The following is a 20977-nucleotide window of genomic DNA, read 5'->3' as shown; positions in this document are numbered from 1 at the left end:
CTAACCTATTACACCTAAGTGTAATTATTCAGGATTCAGGATGATTGTGAGCCTCTTTATGCATACACTAGTATATGTGGCTTTGAAACAATACAGTCAGAATAGTTACTAAAAACATATGTCAGCTTGTGTTAGTTGTGTCTATAAATATCAGGTTCTCAAGCCTGAAATGCGCTATATAAATAAAACTGCCTTGCCTTGCCTTGTAAACAACTTTAATCTCTGAATTAGGTTAGCAATATGGTTGAAATCAACAAAAACATCATACATTAATGAGAAACATGTACACTGCAACAATATAGATGTAAAATAATCACTAATGTTTGAGGCAATAAACTGTTTTCCACTGTTATGCTTTACTGTATATCAAATTAATAAACTGTCCATCTTTATGACTACAATCTAATTGTAATCATTGGTTTGAATAGTAGAAATGAAATTATGGCCCAGTTATTATAGTAATAGGAAGAAGATCCTGTTCAATGCATATATAGTCTATTATGCACTTACAAATGACCAAATATTTGCTTTGAGTAGAATTACACTATTGTTGGTAGAGATTATTAAATCCACTATTACCAGTATTGACTTGGTGTGAAATGAAACACTGCCAAGGACAAGAAATGAGAAGAAGACTTCCAACAACAAACAATAGCCTCCTCTTACCAACCTGCATTTCTCTTCTCATTGGATAATCCCAGTCCTGGAAAAGGGGGATAACAAAAGCAAAGTTAGAAGCTGAAGAAGGACATTCTGCTGAGTTGCTTTGTTGATATGACAGCTGCTAGAAGTGTCTCAGCTACCTGCCAGCTAAGAAATTGATACTTTGTGTACATACGTGGCTAATGTTAGGAGGCTAGGCTACACAGTGTTGGCTCACAGAGCAGTTCTCTTTTATCAGCTGAGAACAAGACATCGGCTCAGACGTTTAAAAGACAAATAGACACGGCAGTGCTTCACATAATCACATGAATGGGGTATGCCCCCCTAAAGACACACAGTTCTCTGCTGAGTGCATATTTTAGCTGGCTGGACTGGAGGTTAGCTAAGTGGACATGTAGGCTAAGGCGCAGGCAGTTGTGGGCTCACCAGAAGCTCCTCCCTGGTCTCGGGCAGAGACGGGAACTGGAGTTTGTGCTCCTCTTCCATGCTGTTGTGTGTTCGGGCACCGCCGGCCCGGCTCTGCGCGGGGTATCGATGCTTCTCGCGGCGGGGTTAGCTGGACAATTGGTGCAGTCTGTTTTGAGGCTCCACATGCATGTCCGCCATGCTGTCCCCTGACAGATGTGTCACGTGACCCCCGCCGCCGCAGACTGAATTGACTTGGTGGAGAGCAACGGCGACGACCGGTGGTCACTTCACGAAGCACACAGTTTGAGCCTGCCCTTCAGAAACCAATTGAGAAAGAAGCGCACTTTTACGCACTAGACGCAGCAGTGATAACTTCATTGATTTTTCACTCATAAATTATGCCGACAGTATCAGTCAGGATAAAGGTATTTTATGAAACACCAGAGATGTACAATTACAGAGATTTCAGTCCTGATCTTCAACTTCTTACTTTGAAGTTAAGTTTTTCAGAAGGTGCACTGTAGTTGAGGACGACAAAAAGTTAATGAGGCTATACATCAATGAGCAAATCAACGCATATTTAAATAAATGCTCAAATGAATGAATAAACAAATAATATCCAAAAGAAAAGAGTTATGGTTAGTAAAATATACAAATAAGTAAAACATTTTTAAAAACTTAATCAATTCAATACAAAATGAATGTCTTAAATATCAAAATATCAATATCTGTTTATTTCTGTATTTGTACATTTATTTATATGTTAACAGTGGTTAAGCAGAATTGATCAGCAGTGCAAACCAGTCGGCCCTCTATGCTTTCAATGTATTTAAATCTGGAACTCACTCCCCTCCGTGATTGCACTGACCTCATCAAATCACTTCTCAAGACTCACCATTTCAAATCCGCTTTTAAAATTTGACTTTTTGGATGTTTTCTTTTATTTGTTTTGTTTTTCTATTTTGTTTCTGCTTCTCTGCAATGCTTTTACTGATTGTTTTCGTTCATTCTGTATGGTTTTATTGTTTTAATTGTCTTTGATTATGTAAAGCGTCTTTGAGTATTGTTAAAAGCCCTCTATAAATAGGATGTATTATTAGAATTAATAAATGTTTATTAGTCTATTTAGTTTCTGTAGGTCGCTATAGGTCACTACGTCGCTGGTTGTCATGGTGAGTGCTACTATAAAAGCGAACCCCAACATTCCAACTTCATTCTGCACCTTAGCTGCTGACAGGAGCTGAACGTGTGAAACCAAAGTAGTTCATTGTTGACCTGTGAAAACAACAAGAAGCCAAGTGAAAACATGGCCCCCCCTGCTTTCAACCGTGAGAAACACCTGCTGACGTTAGGCATCCTCCGTGTGGATGCACGATATGGTAATTAATGAACCCACACCACAATCAACCAATTAAACCTGCTGTACACCTTTTATTAAGCCCTACATTTATTAAAGATCATTACATTTCATGAGTGTGCACTTATCAAGTGGGGAATATGTGAATATTAAGTGTCATTGTAATGAAATACATCAATTTTCAAGGGGTGCACCAGGGTCGTCGAGTTAACATTGAAAGTATAGGACAAAGATGGCGACTGGGCCATTTTTCATAAAATGACAAAAGTTGTGTATAATATGCTGCCATGGAAACAACGTCAGGTGATGGAACTAACCAGAGACAGACGTCTGACGTCAGAGTAACCTGGAGCCCTTTTTATGTGAATCACTGAGTCACATTTTTGTTTGGATTGAAAAAGAGCACAAAATTCATCCAAAGCTAAAGTGATATTATGAATTATTATTAAAGGACATGATAAAGCCTGATTGTGAGAGAGGCTGCAGAAGATCAGTGTTGTTGAGGTTGGATGTTGTGTTATGAGAAAAGTTATATTCATAGTTTATGTGCAGATCTAACTGGTCAACAAGTTACAACAAGAAAAACAAAGCCTCTTATTTATAACATAATAATGCATGTTTACTGGAATATGGTAGCAGAAATGTGATTATTTAGTGCATTTAGGGAAACAGTGCTTCTGTATGCAACTGACTTAAACACACTTTTACTGCACTAACACAACAGTACAGCAACATTATTGTTGAATATGTGTGACTAAATGCAAGAAATGTGTCCAAATTGGACCTAGTGGTCACTTTAGTCCCTTGTTATTGCCATATTGTACCCATAAAGCAGATATAAAGATATTAAATAATTCATTATTATTTGTAATAATGTATGTGCTGCAGTTACGGCCTGCTGGAAACACAAAGTTTATACCTTAATCACTCAAGTCTCTGAACTGCTGCTCCAGTCGACGTGAAAAATACATTTTTGCTTTAAGCTACTTAAGTTTTTAATAATGATTTCAAAGTGAAAGCAGAGGTTTCATCTCTTGATCTGATTTTAAATGTCATGTTAATAAAAGTAAAGAAATGAAATAGATGTCAACAGTTAGGACTATTTTTTATTGTAAGTGGGGCTGAAAACCTTGATTCAAAGCTGGTTGATGACAAACTGACTAATGTGACGGTTTTCTTTTTCCCCCATATCTATTTAGCCAACTTGCCGCGTCCCGGACGGATCCTACAAATGTTTATGACAAACCTTAGGAACCGACCTCTGAGCGCCGCAAACGTGGACTCGATGAAGGACTCCATACTCAGCATGTATCATAACCTCATAACTGGGTCTAAGAGCTTTCCTGTGATTCCCTTCAAAGGATCCCTCCGTTCACTTCAGACGGTCAAGCTCTCTGGACAAATTGAGACGAAAGAGAACACCACGCCCTCTCCTTTACTGTTCATGCCGGCAGGTGTGATGGTGCCACCTGCAACCTCCAGCTTTTCTCCTCCAACCATGAAGACCCCAGTTCTTCCTGAGAGGACAGCGATTACAGCCCTGAAGGCGGACCGCAGGAACTGTGTCTGCAGCATGGAGTTTGATGGCAGCAACTTTGTCAGAGTCATCTCCACTGTTTACCGCTCCGAAAGCACTGAACTGACCAACCGCTGGAGGGTAACCGACTACAGCACAGATGGCCAGGTTCTGATGTCAGTCCTCTGTCAGTTTTCCAAAGACTCAGCAGTTTGTGCGAAGACTTCGGTACAAAGGAAGAGGAAGCACAGAGAGGAAGAGAGCAGTCTGCCTGCACCAAAGAGGAGCTTACGAGTGTGATTGGATGACCTGTGGTCTTATATCACACATTTGTATATAGTTTGTATACAGTTGGTACATCACAGGTACAGTACCTGTGCAGCCGACGTGATGGAACTTTATTGATTCTGTGAGCTGTCTTGACAGAAGTGTCAGGACATTTTCATTGTATTTTTTCTATGCAAGATGAGTTGGAAACTCATTCAGGGTTATTTGAGACCTCTGGCCCAGTATTTAGAGATGTCCACTGTTCACATGTGTGGTTCATAGGTCAGGGTTTGTGGTGCATCTTGCACGGTGCGTCCTGCACCTTTCTTTATTTCTTTATGCTGGCCTGTGCATCCAACATGGTGGGATTGATTTTATGAGCTCTCTTGAAACCAACTCTACATCTAACTACTATTATCCACCAAAGACAGGCAGATCGACAAGGAATGAAGAGCCAATAGAAGAAGCCCAAGAAGACAAGAAGAGGACAAGAAGACATAAAGAAGGCAAGAAGAAGACAAGAATACGACAACAAGAAGTCAAGAAGAAGGCAACAAGAAGACAACAAGAAGTCAAGAAGAAGAGGTCAGTGAAGATATAAATCCACCACCTTCACTTCTCTCACAGCTGACTGGAGCAACCAGCGTTGGACTGGATGACAACACACACGGTTGTTGGGAGTCATTCTGACCTGTGAAAGACGATGGATTGTGCTTTTAAACATCACCAAAAAATTCTTTACAAAAAATCCAAACGTTAAAAATATTTACGTTTACGGTCTGGTAGTTCCTTCAAAATACATCAGATAAAATGTCTCCAAATATTACAAACACTTGAAGGTATTAACTGTTTTCCTATCTGCCATTTGTCTTTTAGAAAGAGGAGAGGAGAAAAGACAAGAGAAGAGGACACCATGTCATCAATTACAAACTCTTTAATTTCAAATGACAAATATACATCTATTTGATTTTTGATCTCTGTTCCTCTGAGGTTATTAACTATTCTCCCTTATCTGCCATTTGTCTTTTAGAGAGAGGAGAGGAGTCGAGATGAGACAAGGAAACAAGGAGACAGTGTGCATTGTGAACTATCATTAAAAAGATAAGTATACATTAATTCTATGTTCAATGCTAAATTATCTAAACTGATTTATAGTTACTCTGTTTAACTCATTGTTGAGTTATTAACTGTTATTCCCCCTTATCAGCTATTTGTCCTTTAGAAAGTAGAGAAAAGGAGTGCTGAGAATAGAATTTCTAAAGTATCAATAATTTTTATGTGTATGTCGTCTATGAGGGTTTTAACTGTTATTCCCTTTATCTGCCATTTGTCTTTTAGAGAGAGAAGAGGAGATGAGACAAGGAAACAGTGTCTGTTACCCTCATTAAAAAAGATAAGTATACATTTATTCTGCGTTTCCATCAGAGTTTCTATACTGATCAATATGTCTTCTGTTAATGTCATTGCTGAATTTATTAACTGTTACTCCATCTTATCTGCCTTTTGTCTTTTAGAGAGCGGAGAGGTAGCAACACGAGGAGGACTCAAGAAAAGACAAGCGGAGAAGAGATATCATGCATTGTGAACCCTCTCATGAAAAAAGATTTGTATACATTTATTATCTCATTATCAGAGTTTCTATTTTTCTGTCATTTGTCTTTTAGAGAGAGGGGAGGGAGACACGAGGACGACACAAGACATGTCACAGATCAGATGAGACAAGCAGCAATGAGAGGAGACAACCCTCTTATTTAAAAAGATAAATATACATTTATTCTATGTTTTTATCAGAGTTTCTATGCTGATCTGTTTATCTCACAGTTGAAGTTAATAACTGTTTATTCCACTTTAAGAGAGAAGAGAGAGAAGAGGAAAGAAGTCCACACACGACGAGTGGAGGGGAGAAGAAAACATCACCACATCATGTCTCTCATCTAAAAGATAAATATAAATTTTTCCATGTTATTGTCACAATTCAGATGAATAGTTCTTCTCATTGTTGTTTATTAACTATTTTCTCCCTTTTTCTGCCATTTTTCTGCCATTTGAGAGGAGAGGAAACAAAACAAAGAGCAGACGAGATGAGGCACCATGCTCTGGGTTGTGCTCTGTGAACCTTCATTTAAAAAGATAAATACATTTATTCTATATTCCTTTCAGACCTGCAGTACTGATCAATACTTCATGTGTTTACCAGGGTTGCTCAGTTTATTAACTGTTATTCCCTTGTCCTTTTCCCCAGATGTCTTCATCACAGACAGTTAGTTGCCCTGAAAATCATCCTGTCTGCCATCACCCAGAGATCCAAGTAGACAGAAAAGTCTGCAGCTTTGCAGTGTTAAACAAACACATCTTGTTTTCAATAAAGCATAAAGTGGTATTTCATCCACAGAGTCCTTTAAACTGCTTTTGGTAGATTTATTTTTCTTGTTTTTGTTTAGGACGACAATTACATTGTATAATTCTTTCAATTATTAATTTTCAATTACATTTCATAAATATGCCCATCAAGTAGGGGAGAACGGGGTGGGTAGTCACATTTTATACTTTCCTTTGAATTCCTCATAAACCATAAACTGAATAAATTCCTTTTTAACATGTAATGAAAGCCTAAAGTGTCAGGTAGGAATAGAGTGGTCTTACTCTCCTTCAGCTGATTCAGTTTAAAATATATGAACCGTCAAATATGTCTTGTGCACTTGTGACAACCAACCCCACAATGGGGATGGTTGTTACTCACTATGGGGTTGGTTGTCCCTGATGTTATTTTAATGGGGAAAAATAAAAAATGTAGACAATCTTATAATATTGTTCAATCTCACCTCTCTGACTGCTCTGAGCTTTAAATCTGGAGGAGTCTGACCCTTGTTTGTCTTCCTGACAAAGTTCCAGGTCATTTTCCGTTCACTAACCCTATCTTAAAAGAAAGAAATAACTAGATATATCACACTATATATGTACATACCAACATGTGACAACCAACCCCGAAGAGAATGTGACAAGCATCCCCAACTGAGATTTTTTGCTACCAGCAAAGCTAACAACCACATGTTTTGGTGTAGCTAAGAAAAAAACCTACCTAGCTATGCTCTCTCTTCATACTTTTTAATGATAATGATTGTTTTATAATAAACTCATTGTGTAAAAGCCCAGAAGAGAAACATTGAAGAGTTGGATATTTACATTTTCACATGAAAAACACAAAACGTCCTCTCACCTCAATGTCAAGCAGTTTACTCAAGAAATGACCTCTGAAGTAACATCTCACCTACATTCTCAAACGTTCAGTACCAACACTTTTTAACAGCTCCCTCTAGGGCCCGAGATCTTTGTATTTAATAAACTAGTTTTCACAAGATAAAGCACTCATGGAGAAAACTATGTTACTGTACATTTCACCCATTGTGTATTGATACAGTCTGTTATATAAAACCAATAATCAAGTATTTCATGCTTTCAAAATTGAGTGTTTCAATACAACTTTTTCAAGATGGATTTAATATAACTCATCATAATCTGGATTGACCTCTGCATCATACAGTCCAATACATGTAGTAAAGGACTAGTCAGATATCTAAAAACATTACCTTCCTGTTTTTTAAAAGTTTTTTTTTTTTTGTTTTTTTTTTACATTTTTATCTGCAAAAATAAAATCAAAAACAATGTTCGAGTAAAGACCACCATCTGGTGGAATTTACAAGCCAAAACAGGTCACCCACTGGACAGGACACAGTGTACAAGAGACACACTTACTCAAATGTTCCCTTCATCTCCACAAATGAGGTGAATATAATTATTTGTGGTGCTTACATGATTAAAATGCATTTAAAAATCAACATCCAAATTTCTTTCCAGAAACTGGTGCCTATCACAGAAGAGGTCAAGGATACTTTCCTTTATAATAATCCATATAAAACCAGTTAAAAAGTGAGTGGCAGATCTCAAAACCTGGACCATACTGGACAAGACTTTAATATAGATGGTTTAGACAATGCATTCTGAAGTGTACTTGTTAATTTGAAAGAAATGTATTCAGTAAGATGGTATTCAGTATAATTGAGAGCAGGTGTGTGCAGTTACAGAATGTTCCTCTCAGCCCTTCTTAAAGACCTGCTTTAAGCATCTCCTCAAACAACACTAGTATATGTAAATTAAGGGATGACCACATATCATCTAAATGCAGATTATATTCATAATCAACCCACACGCTTCCTCTTCTACTTTTTATCATCATCTCTCTCCCTCCTTCCTATTTTACATCAAATCTCTGTCCAGTCCTCCAATCTTTTGGAGAGATGATTAATTCTGCCCACATCCCTCTCTACCATCCGTTCCTGCTCAATAATCACTCGAACAATGACTGTTAATGAGAGAAAATAAATTACTTCTAAACAGAGACCATGGATAATGTGTAGATGCTTATTTGGTTTCGCAGATGTTTCATCAGTTTGTTGCTGTGTCACAGTGTAGCATTTGTGATTTTGGTCTATCGTCTGGTCCGTGGGAGGGGACGGCACTTATTTCGTAGATCAGAGGTGTCAGTGGAAGTCACTTCTTATCAGTCACAGCAGAAGATAAATCCCTGACCCCCACTGCTGCTTTCCCACAATCACACACACCTTGAAAAAGACATGCACTTAAATTTACTCCACATCCACATACACATCTTCCACCTTTCAGCTTTATTTCATCCTTCAACAATCTATTTCACTTAATAAAAAAAAAAAAAGATTTTTTTTGGTTTTTCCCTGTGTGGTGGTTTCCCCACAGAGCAGACATCCCGGTGACAACGGCTCTTTGATATTCTTTTGTTCCAAGCTGAATTAGAAATTAGCAGCCATGCCAGATTCCTTTGGCAGACATTTTGTGGCAAGAGATGAGGGGCTGAAAGAGCTAAAGAGAGAAAAGAAAAAAAATGGAGGAACAATTTGAAAAAAATGGACAGCGGGTTTTTTTTTTTTACATGCCAGCATGATATGGTGGTAGATTTAATTGTCAGATCAGACAAGGAGACAAGAAAAAAGAGAATAAAGAAACATCTAACATAGTGTATGACATTCATAACCATGACTGTGTGTGTGGTTTTGTCTGTACTTACACTACTCCTTTTCACAGCTGACATTTTGACTTGTCAAGATAGCAGGTGTTACTAATGACATTAACCATGGCTCCATTGGCTCTTTTGAAAAAGTGTCCGAGTAAGTCAGGAGAATTGAGCATGTGTAATACTGGGAACCGAGAAACTGAAACAGCTAGATGGAATTTAGCTACCATGAATTTCATTGTTTACACCTGTGTTTTTCCTACTGTAACATGTAAAATGTATTCTGCATTAATACATCACAACTTGTCACAGCCCCAGCTGTGACCTCTTGAGTTTCCTTGTTGTCTGTCTTGTCTCCTCCCCTTGTGCTCCTCCCCTGTTTGTGTTTCCTTTGGCAGAGGCAGGGCTCAGTGGTGGAGGTTTGGCACACCTGTAATCAATCCAGTCAACAGCTGCAGTATAAGACCTGGTTCACCCTTCCGTCCCCTGCCAGATAGTTCTGTCATGACCAGAAACAATTGGACCCCAGAGCAGACCAGAGACGAGCAAACAAACTGGAGGTAACTCAAAACAGCAGGGTTTTAATAACAGGGAGAGTGGGGGTAGTGAGGGAGCAGTGGCTGGGTCTGGGGTAGGGTTCCAGGGAAGGTTGGTGAGAGAGGGATCCAGGGGACAGAGGCAGGGCACCAGCAGGTGGGGAAGGCGAAGACCTATGAGTAGCGGAACTATCTGGCAGGGGATGGAAGGGCGAACCAGGTCTTATACTCACAGCTGGGGCTGTGACACAACTGCTTGTATATAGGTGTCATATCATCATTTTCATTGTAATCCTTTTTTCAATTTAATCTTGCAAGGCAAATTTCATTTGTCACACTTTTCTGTTAAACATAAAAAGCACAAATGAGAGACAAACGGAGAGGTAATTAAGCTGGAATGTTAGTTTAATAATTGAGTTCCTGCTACTACAAGCTAAACCTTTTGAGAAACCTGGCTGAGAAGACAGGACAAGGCATGGGGAGCAATCAACTCCTGAAGAAGGTTAACTGCAGGGGTCATCAAGGAAACCTCTCTGTTCACTGACCCACCACAAGGAAATGTTCTGGGATAAGGGGCAAAACATCTATGAGCGGTGGTCCCCAGCTGATGACCCTGTAGCTAACAAAGTGGATGTGCGGCAGGCTTAGAGCCCAGCAGGAAGAACACCTGTGCAGTTTTGAACTGTAAGTTCTGAAAGGCAGATGGTCTGAATTCTGTGAATGAATAAGGCTGGTATTATGTAATGTTTTTATAAAAAAAGAATTAAAAGACCGAAATCTACCACGTTTTTACCCTTTGGATCTCCCTGTCTGTAGCATAATGTGTATGTGTTTCTAATGTGGAAATACTTCAAAACAAATCAGTAATATAGGTTCCAAAAAAAAAAGGCCATATTTTTGTACTTTTGGACATTTTCTAGCTTCAATATAGAGACTGAAGTAGACGGATATAATTGAGGCACTCAATTGTGACAGCAAGTTTTTGTTTTTTCTTTTTTTTTAAGACCACGTAGTTAAGTTTGTTGGTTTTAAGTTGATTAAAAGTAAACAAATAATGTTTTTTTTGAGGGACTTTTTACAGCTGCAAGTGAGCTGTACAGCAGCATTATAGTGTGGAACTGACTTAAACAACAGTACCCATGTTCAATGAAAGAACATGTGGTGTGGTTCACCAATGTTTTTTCTGTAATAGTTTTTGGACAACAGTGGAGGTCCTGCACAGAGGGATATGCTCTGTCACTCTTTGACTACTTACCTAATAGTAGCATCAATTTATTGTTGATTTCGGATTTTTAATGGGTTTGGATTTGTTGGCAACAAGGAAAATATAGAATATCATCAGCCTTATCCTGAAATGCTTCATGGTCTATGCCACTTCAGAGAAATAATAAATTGATTAACTTTAATTACATTCCTTTGATTTAATTTACAAAAATAAGTAATTTTCAAAGCAAGTGATTTAATCAATCAATCTTTATTTGTATAGCGCCAAATCACAACAAAGTTATCTCAAGGCACTTTACACATAGAGCAGGTTCTAAACCGAACCCACATGAGCAAGCACTTAGCGACAATGGCAAGAAAAAACTCCCTTTTTAACAGGAAGAAACCTCAGGCAGAACCAGGCTCAAAGTGGGCGGCCATCTGCCTCGACCGGTTGGGGTAGGGGGGAGAGAGAGCAAGAATAGGAGAGAGAGAAAAGCACATAGTTCATAAACATTGAAGCTAGAAGGTCCGGGACTGGAATCTGTCATCCGGACGTCTACAGGCCCAGATTACCTGTGAGACGAGAAAGCACAGACAACTCCGGGGAAGCAGTGTAGGTTATTGAATGCATTAATAGTACATGAATGTTATTGGATATAGATAGATGGATGGATAGAGAGAGAGAGAGGAGGAGAGAGGAGCTCAGTGCATCATGGAGGTAGGAGTCCCCCGGCAGTCTAAGCCTATAGCAGAATAAACTAGGAGCTGGCTAACTATAAGCTTAATCTGTCAAGGGTCATGTAATAAACCATGGATGGAATTTAATGGGTCTTTTCACATTATTAATCACACTACAAACCATGCACAAAAAGCATTAAAATATCTTAGTGCCACAATTAATCAACTCATGACTGCAAACTTAAAAACACATAACTAAGCCTTGTCTTAAGGTTCGCCTCATTGTGTGGTCTGTCTAAATAGGAGGAGAGTCACGCTAAAGCCTTAAATGGTGGAGATGGAGGTGCTGTTGCTGTTAGAAAAAAGAGCAGCCACACACTCAGCTACCTCATGCACAGAAATCGGGTGTTGATACTGACCAAAAATGACTCAAATGAGAGGTACAGCACATTAAAACTAATATTACTTGAAAATAGAATTATTTATATGTTGCAATGTATTGTTCTTTCTAATTATGTTTCTTGGACCTATTTTTTCTTCTGGATGGAAGTTAAGTTGTTGAATCAAAATGTGAAGGTTGTTGTAGGTTTGGGCAGACTGGAGTTGAGTTTGAGGCACTGTGGTGTCCTCCACCAGGAGGTGGCAGCACAGTCAAAGTAGCATTGAATGAATGCCCCAACTGACGTCTTTAGTGTTTATCTATCCAACAACCCTGATTTTTCTTGCCAAGAATTTAGCCTTTTGGCTTAAGATTTGAGCGCTTAGATAGCATGGCTTCCCCTGATAATTGTTTATCCACATCCTTATATATAATATAATAAGTCTTTTCTACCTTTTACCTTCAGTCATTCCTAATTTATGCAAGCCAAGTCCCAACATTTTGAAGCTTTCCCAAAGACTTTTGCACAACTGTCAAATGTTAATGAGACATAAGAAAAGCTGAATCACCCGCATGGAGGAAAAAGGTCAGATGACCAGGCATCCTTCATGTCATTCATATATTATTTAAAAAAGAGTTGCCCTAGGACACTCCCTTAAGGGAACACACAACTGATGTTTTTTGGCCCATTTTATGACCAACTTACTTTAGCCTTTAACTTAAACAGAGAGGCGGCTGTGGCTCAGGAGGTACAGCGGTCGTCCACCAATTGGAAGATTGGCGGTTTAATTCCTGGGCTCCACATGTCTGTGTCCTTGGTCAAGATACTTAACCTCAACGGTGTATGAATGGTTAGTTTCCTCCTGATGAGCAGGTTGGCACCCTGCGTGGTAGCCTCTGCCGTCAGTGTTTAAATGTCTGTGAATGGGTGAATAAGACATGTAATGTAAAAGCGCTTTGAGTGGTCATACAGACTAGAAAAGGGCTATATAAGGACAGTCTATGATGTACAGTATCAAAAGCCTTTGGAAGGTCTAACATGATTATTCCAGTGAAACTGTCAGCATTATCCTTCTTTTTGATGCGGTCAGTTGAATATAAAAGTCAGATTTCGGTGGAATGGGACTTTCTGAAACCTGACTGTAGTTCAAATAATATGTTGTGACTCAATAAGTATTATCTGTTCATATATGACCTTTTCAGTGACCTGGACAGCACACTCGAAACTGGTCTGTCATTTTCTTTCTTATAGGGAGGGATGACTCATGCACTCTTGAGAACTGTGGATTCCTTCCCTGCTCTATAGAGAAATTGATTAAATGGGCTACAGCAGGTGTAATACACTGCTACATCCCTTAGGACCATTGACAGGTATATTATCTAAACCTGTTACTTTATTGTAATTCAATTCAGTCAGCCTCTTAAGAAATGTATTCTGTTACCCTTGTAAAAAAAAAAGAGAGAGTCAGCTTGAAGTCCTTGTTGAGAATAAAAGCTCCATACCTGTGTTTTCTCCATAAAGACATGAATGACAAGGAAGATCTTTTATCTGTTTGCAGCTGATGTAAAGTATGAGTTCAAACAATCAAGCACTTCACTTTTAACTGATGTAACTTTAGCATCAATATCCAGACTATAACTACTGGCTTTGGTTTTTAGTAATTTGCTATATCCTAACTCTTTTAGAGATTTCCACAGCTTGCGTGAGTCATTTCTTCTTTCCCTGCCTGTGTGAAACCTAACTCAATGCCCCTTTTATGGGCTCAAACGATGAGTAGATTAAACACTGTTTTCATCACCAGAATGTCTCATGGGATGGGTGACTAAAATAAACCTCTGCATGTAGTAAGGATTTCTTTTATTAGGATGACGCAATTCAGTTGACATTAGACAATGTCTGTATGTGCCAGTGAGTCATTTTGTAAAAGTACAATTTACTGTATGGCTAGTGATCTATTTGCACCCTACTACTACTGTTTATGCAGAATGTGTTGATTTTGAGTGGTGTCATATGTAAATATGTGTCATCTACTTCATCATTTGAAATCTAAATCAGGGTGGAAACAGGCATGGACATATGGAGAACAAGTTGATTAGAGAGAGTTTTATGAGATCGCATAAACTTCCTTTTATAACATATATTATAAATACACTACTGTACTACTAGTGTATATTTCAGCTGAACCCCAGCTGGTCAGTTGATGGTCATATTCCAAACACAAAGGCAACTGTACAAAAGATACAGATAGATATTAAACATTTTGACAAAAGATTAAAATGAATGTATCTCTAGTTGAATGGCATAAGAGATTCAGAAAGCAAGAGATAACCCACAGAGGTTAGAAGTGCATTTTATGTACATTAGAGGGTTATTTTCTCAGTTCATTAGCACTGTGCAATTAACTGCCTCCTTATGGCAGGAGTCTATTTTCTCACTGTGAAGCAGAACACTATGTACACATCAATCAATCAATCAGTGTTTATTTGTATAGTGTCAAATCACAACAAAAGTCATCTCAAGGCACTTTTCACATAAAGCAGGTCTGAACCATACTCTTTAGTTTAATTTAGAGAGACTCAACATTCTCCCATAAGCAAGCACTTGACGACAGCGGCAAGGAAAAACTCCCCTTTAACAGGAATAAACCTCAGGCAGAACCGGACTTTAGGTGGGTGCCCATCTGCCTTGAGTGAGAGAAAGAGAAGAGGGAGAAAGGAGAAATAAAGAGGAGAGGGAGAGAGGGAGTTTTAACAAAATGTATAGACTTGTTGAGCAAATGTTGAGCCAATCCTCCTTAAAAAATAAATTCTGAAGCCAAAAATTACGTACAGTTACGTTTGAGTGACAGATGCCATCTAACGGTCATAGTAATTATGATCTGCAGAAGTGATGTAGTTCAGATTACGTCCATACAAGGTGGCAAACTTCCATTTTTGGAGGTGGCAGGTTTAATAGATCACTCTATAGATAGATTCAACCAAGAAGTAGTAACTTTAACCCACATCACATTTCAAGTGATCATTTTAACCCAAACCATGAATCTTTCCCTAACCAAGTGGTTTATGTGCATAAACCTACCCAGACCACTTGAGAGAGGTAAGTTTGCTTTCTACTCCAGCCTGCTAGGAGCTCATTTTCTAAGGTACAGACTCAGTTCTCAACTTATTCTTATTCAAATTCATACAATGAAGTAGTAAACATAAGCATAATAAATCCCTGGAGTGTGGGTGAAGCTTGCCTGCCAAATTCAAATGCATAAAAAAAAACGATTGTCACAACTGCCAAGAGCAAAGGGCAAAAACATTTGTTTTTTATTGCACTTCTTCCATATACATATTTATCCATACAAAGCAATTTAACCATAAGTTCTAGGAAATTACATGGTAAAAGATGAATAGTTACACTGTAAAACTCGGGCTGTAGTAAATGATACTGGGGAAAAAAATGCTTCCGTTAAAAGTCGTGATTATGAGGATGTGTTGTCAAAATACAGTATATGTACGATAAGAAAATCAAGATCTCTAGTCTGGAGTTATTAATATGTTAAGTCTTTATTTTGGATGGTTATTTATCATGTTACAATCAATAATAGAGTAAACATCTCTGCAAGTAAACTTGATATATTCTGATGTTTAATTTAAAAGCCATCTCCTAATGATGAAGAGTACAGTGTATAGGCTAACTCATTACTCCTGGCTCCTTTGCTACTCCTATATACTATATGATTAATGATTGATAACAAATAACATTTTTACTACCATGTTTGATGATGTGTCATGGATCAGTGAAATAACAACAAACTATGATGACCAGCGTCTTCTCCTCAAAAAGATTGACATTCATGACAACACAACTCTCTACTTTGACGGGCTCCTCTACTTCAAAGACAAACACACATCATTTTTTTAAACTCGCCTGGAATAAAGGCTGTAAAATAAGCAACCTGCCGTGAATAACAATGTTTTACAGCTTAGAAAACTTTGTCCTATTACACTCAACCTTCTTTTTCTACCATCATGTTGTGTAACTGAAGACCTGCACCCATCTCAAGCATCCCATCCCAATGACTAATAACTTACAACTAATAATTTGTGTTTTGCAAGGAAAAAGTTAAATAAAATAGTAGAATAAAATGAAAAAAATGTAACAATGTATCCAAGATAAAATTCTTTCTAATCTCGACTGTATATATACATAACTATACAATTTATAACATGTCACATGTATGTATTAATATGTATGAACACACACTTGGCACATAGGACAGCATAGCTTTAGTTTTACTTCCGTTGTGGACTTAATTAGTAACATTCAAGAAATGTTATAAGGCAGGGATGTTTCTGATGTATTATTCATGATCTCATACTTCTCTGTGGTTTTCTTGTGCTTAGTTAATTGTTAACTGGGGCTTTCATTCTGGCACTTAACTGATGTTCTTATTTCTTTTTCTTCACAGATCACTCATCCATGTACGTGATGGCAGTCATTGTCTTTGGTTGTATTCCCATGAGGCCTGTCAAGCCCTACAAAGTGGATGGATGATGAGGTTAGCCTATTAAATCATGATTCATTGTGGTAAAACAGGTCTAATTTTCAGCAGGCACACTGTTCCATGAACAGCCAGAAGGTATAGAAGAAGGTATAAATAGACATTTACTTTGTCACAAATTATGTAATATGTAAGTGTTTTTATCTCTATAGATTGCAGTATTACTCTGTCTTTTGTCTGTTGGTCCACCACTTTGGTCTAGACTGCAATATCTCAACAACTATTGGATAGACTGCCATGACATTTTTTTAATATAAAGTTTATGGTCCACAGAGGGTGTGTCCCGTTAATTTTAGTGATTGCTATGAGTATGACATTTTTAGTTTTAATGAAATGTCTCAACAACTATGGTAGGGATTGCCATGAAATTTGGTGCACATATCCATGCTGTGCCAAGGATACCCTGGTGGGTAAGTGGTTAGAGTGCGTGCCACATAATTTCAGCATCCCTGGTTCGAATCTGGTCAGGGACCTATGCTGCAGGTCATTCCCCTCCCTCTCTCCCTGATTCCTGTCGACCTCTCTGCCAGTTACTTACTTAAATAAAGGCATGAAAAGCCCAAAAATAAATCTAAAAAAAGTTTATAAAGCGAATACAATTTTGAACCTTAAATGGGCTCAATAAAACGTAGTAGGCTACATTCACAGAAATGTTGGGTTTACTCAATCAGTAAGAATAATTACAGATGAAAATTAACACAAAACATCATTAGAATGAAGTTAATCAAAAGCTGATTCTTTTGTTGTCGCTTTCTCATGGGAAACTGATAGAAATGTTTTCTTAAAACATACAGGAAAACATTAGTACCTTCCTTTTTTGCCAATATCTACAAAGGATGATCTAGTGAATCATGCTTTTACAGTCAATAGAACTCGGCAGCGGCAGAGGCAAAGAAAGTGTTACAGCAATTTGGTAAAAGTAAAGCAAAGGTCAAGTAAATTTCTGTCTCTAACTTTGCACTGTGTGCCCACAACTTACAGAGTGGCATTATTTTTCACAAGTCATATTCATGGTGCACAATATCCTGTTTTGCTCTAGAATAATAAAAGCCTTCTACCTCCTCACAAAAACTTTTACATCCTCAAGTATTAAATGCTGTCGGCATGGGTAAAAAGAAAACTCACTCACTGCAGCATCTCGTGTTAAAGCTGAATATGTAGACATCAGTGGTCCAGTTCAGCCCAAATGTATTTAACATGACTGAGATCATCAGACTGCAGTGGACATATCATTGATTGTATTTGGGTGCTCATCAAGTCATTCCTGGATGATTCAAACACTATGATAATGTACATTAGCTTTCTGTACTTCTACAACATGCCCCTAAGCATACATGATGGCCACGGAAGTATATAAGCAGTCCTATTATGTAGCAGCTGGAGTAGCTTGGTGCTTTTAGGGAAATGTTATTGCACACTTCATGTAAGAGCAGTATAGTTTCTTGAGCTGGTGAATTTGAAGGACAAGCTTATGTTTCTTGTATGTTCATGTTTCTCACACGCACAGAAGTGCTTCACTGTGGTCCTCTCATGTGGTTAGCCCTTCAGAAATATAATGATAAACCTCTCCATGCTTTGTCTGTAATTATGTAATCTGTGGAATGGCAAATGATACCTCCTGTTCAAAGTCTTGGTGCTTTTCTTTAAATCCTGCATGTACAAATGCAAGCCTGAGCACCAGCCAGCCACTTACTGATCTCTCACACTAGATGGCAGTCAAACATAAACATTCAAAAGCCTTGCAGCGCTGATAGCAGCCAGTGTTGGACATGTCCACATCTATTGACGGGAACTTTAGATGTTGGCTTGTTTTTAGTGAATAGGCACATCTCTTTGTCCTAGAAGTGGTTCTAAAAACAGATCACAAATGCACGCTCACTTGCCTCAGTGCACCTTTCACTTTGACACCACCTTTAACCCAAGGGATCTTGAGTTTGGCTTGATGAAAAAGAGCCCGGAGCTTGAAACATTATCAATATTAAAGTGAATGTCAGAACAGATGAGTGGACTGACTCTCTTTGCTTTTGTTAGCCTGTACTGTATAGCAGTGCATCAGCTGAATTGTTCATTCTTAGCTATTTAGAGTTAGTAGTGAGGCTTTAGATAATTACAACAAAATCTATTTTTCGAAAATTTCAAATTTGTCTTTATAAAAAAAAATCAAAACAACAAAAAAAAAGAAAAAAAAAAAGCTTAAAATGTCAACGTGGCAACAGCTAGAAGTCTTCACTTCATTTTACTGCACATGAATAGTCAAGAGTCACATCACCATCACCACCACCCACTTGGACCCACTCACTGGTTATTGAGTCCGCGGCTAAGTCTCAGCACATCATTACTAAATTACTGATTACAGGCGTAAAGCGATACAAATGAGGAGGTTGCTCCTCATGCCTAATTGGTAGGATGTAATAACCGAGCAGTGATATGTGGGCCCTTAATTGTGTGTTTACCGCACTATTTATTGGAGAGCATTGCTCCCGTGGCTGGTCGCTGATGAGGTGAGCTGTGTTTCCGCTGGCATGCTATCAATCCTTCTTCATTAAAGGACACACAGGATAGGAAGAGAGAAGAACACAGAGTTTGCCTTCGAGCTTGACGTGGGCAGATGAGTCAGCTCTCTTAATGAATTTCAAATTCTAACGGACAGGAAAAGCATGTAGCAAAAGCGATCACAAATAAAGAAACTTCTTGGCTGATTCATAGCTTTTTTTTAGTTAATACTAAATGATGGTATTGGGAGATTAAATAAAGTTGGTTATTTTAAATGACAATTACAACCTTTTCTGGTCATGAAAATGCTTTCTGGTCATAAAAACATGTAATTCATGCAGACATTCAGTTGTGTGTCCATATGCAGGTAAATATAATGCACTTTTCTACCTTAATGGACAAACCCCTATGCAATTTACCTCTTATTCACCGATTCACTGTGAATGTGTCCTCATGTAAAACATATGTATGGTTTATGATGCTGACTGTTGTCAAATACACAGTCTAATGGCTAAAGAAAGCATGTTTGGACACATGCATGCTAATAATTCTTTATATTTTAAATTGTAGTTTCTAGTCACTGTGGGTGGAGGATTGGTTTATTCCTGTTTGTTATTATTGTATGTTTCTAACCCTCTGAGTTCCATGTCAATGAAAATGTCAGGACATTTATAATGATGGACCCATGTCCTCTTCTGGTAACAGGGTGGTTTCTTTAATCATGAAGCCACCCGGCACATTCATGTTTTCCCCTCAAATATGTTTATTTTTCAGTCTGGAAGCTCCCTTTTATGAAGGAAACATCCAACAGCGACAGCACAGAACTATATTGTATAATGTTCAGAATTAATTGCTCATCTATATCTGCAGTCTGGCATTTGATCAGAAACACTGGCGAGAAATCAGAAAGCATGGCAATGTGTTCGACTTAAAGGTGATTCAGGTTGTCAAGGAAACAACTGTTGATGCAGTCAATTAATTACACAGCTACATCTATGTACAGTTCATAGTAATCAGATTTTCTTATGTGGATGCCATCCAACACGACCAGCTGTGATACCTAACAGCAGGCTGCAGATGAAGATCATACTTAAATCTACACCCTCACATATCGTATACCGTGAGGGTTTAAGTCAATTATAAATCCAGCCTGATTCATTACCCCATATTACAGATAGAATTAGCTTCTCCTGAAGAATTTTTAAAGATCTTCAATTAAGTTCTCACCAGGCTAATTGCCTCCATTTTAAAACAAGCACTTAAAATCAATTAGCTGTTGAGAAATGCATTAATTGACACTCTAGTTAGACCCATTTATCTGGTTGCCGTGGAGATTCCCCTTTGACTAAAGTTATACATTGCATGTGTATACGGTATGTATTAATGCAGTAAGTGTTATCAATTAAACACACTTCTCAGCAGATAATATTTGTGAATATCAAAGTCTTCAGATTTTATAAAAATGTTATGATAATTAAGACTTATCAAAATGCTACCACCTTAAAACAAAGTTATCAGTTTCCGCCTTCAATAAAACATAACATGGTTGAAAACTAATTGACATATCCGCATATCTGATGATACTTTTGCTCTCATTCCTAGTTCCTGCTTGTGGGCATCGCACATTTTAAATTTCCCAGTCTTAGCGAGAATGCACAGTTGCCCATGGGAAATCTACCCGAGGCTTGCATAAAGTAAGGCCAATCAAAATAAATTGGGAAGGCTCCTGTCACATCAAGTGCAGCTGCTCTACAGTCATGTTTTCATTTCTGACCTCCCTGTAGAGAGATGAAAAAGGACTTTATGCAGAGCTTCCAGTTGCTTAAGTGGCACTGAATCTTTTTGGGGACTTATGTGTTCATGTAATATTTGATATGGAA

General features: G+C 38.2%; 1 protein-coding gene across 1 annotated transcript in view; it reads right to left on the bottom strand.

Moving 5' to 3' along the window:
* The window catches only part of styx (serine/threonine/tyrosine interacting protein), a 4676-nt gene extending 3411 nt beyond the window's left edge, over positions 1-1265 (bottom strand). The window contains 2 exon segments of the mRNA XM_062418292.1: positions 590-703; positions 1090-1265. Coding sequence (XP_062274276.1) covers positions 590-703; positions 1090-1149 — 174 coding nt within the window. The 5' untranslated portion in view covers positions 1150-1265.
* Between the last annotated feature and the right edge of the window lie 19712 nt (positions 1266-20977).

This window comes from Scomber scombrus, chromosome 1 (assembly GCF_963691925.1).
Source record: "Scomber scombrus chromosome 1, fScoSco1.1, whole genome shotgun sequence".
Lineage (NCBI taxonomy): Eukaryota > Metazoa > Chordata > Actinopteri > Scombriformes > Scombridae > Scomber > Scomber scombrus.
The sequence above is the reverse complement of the archived record's forward strand: the minus strand, read 5'-3'. Positions and strand labels throughout refer to the sequence as shown.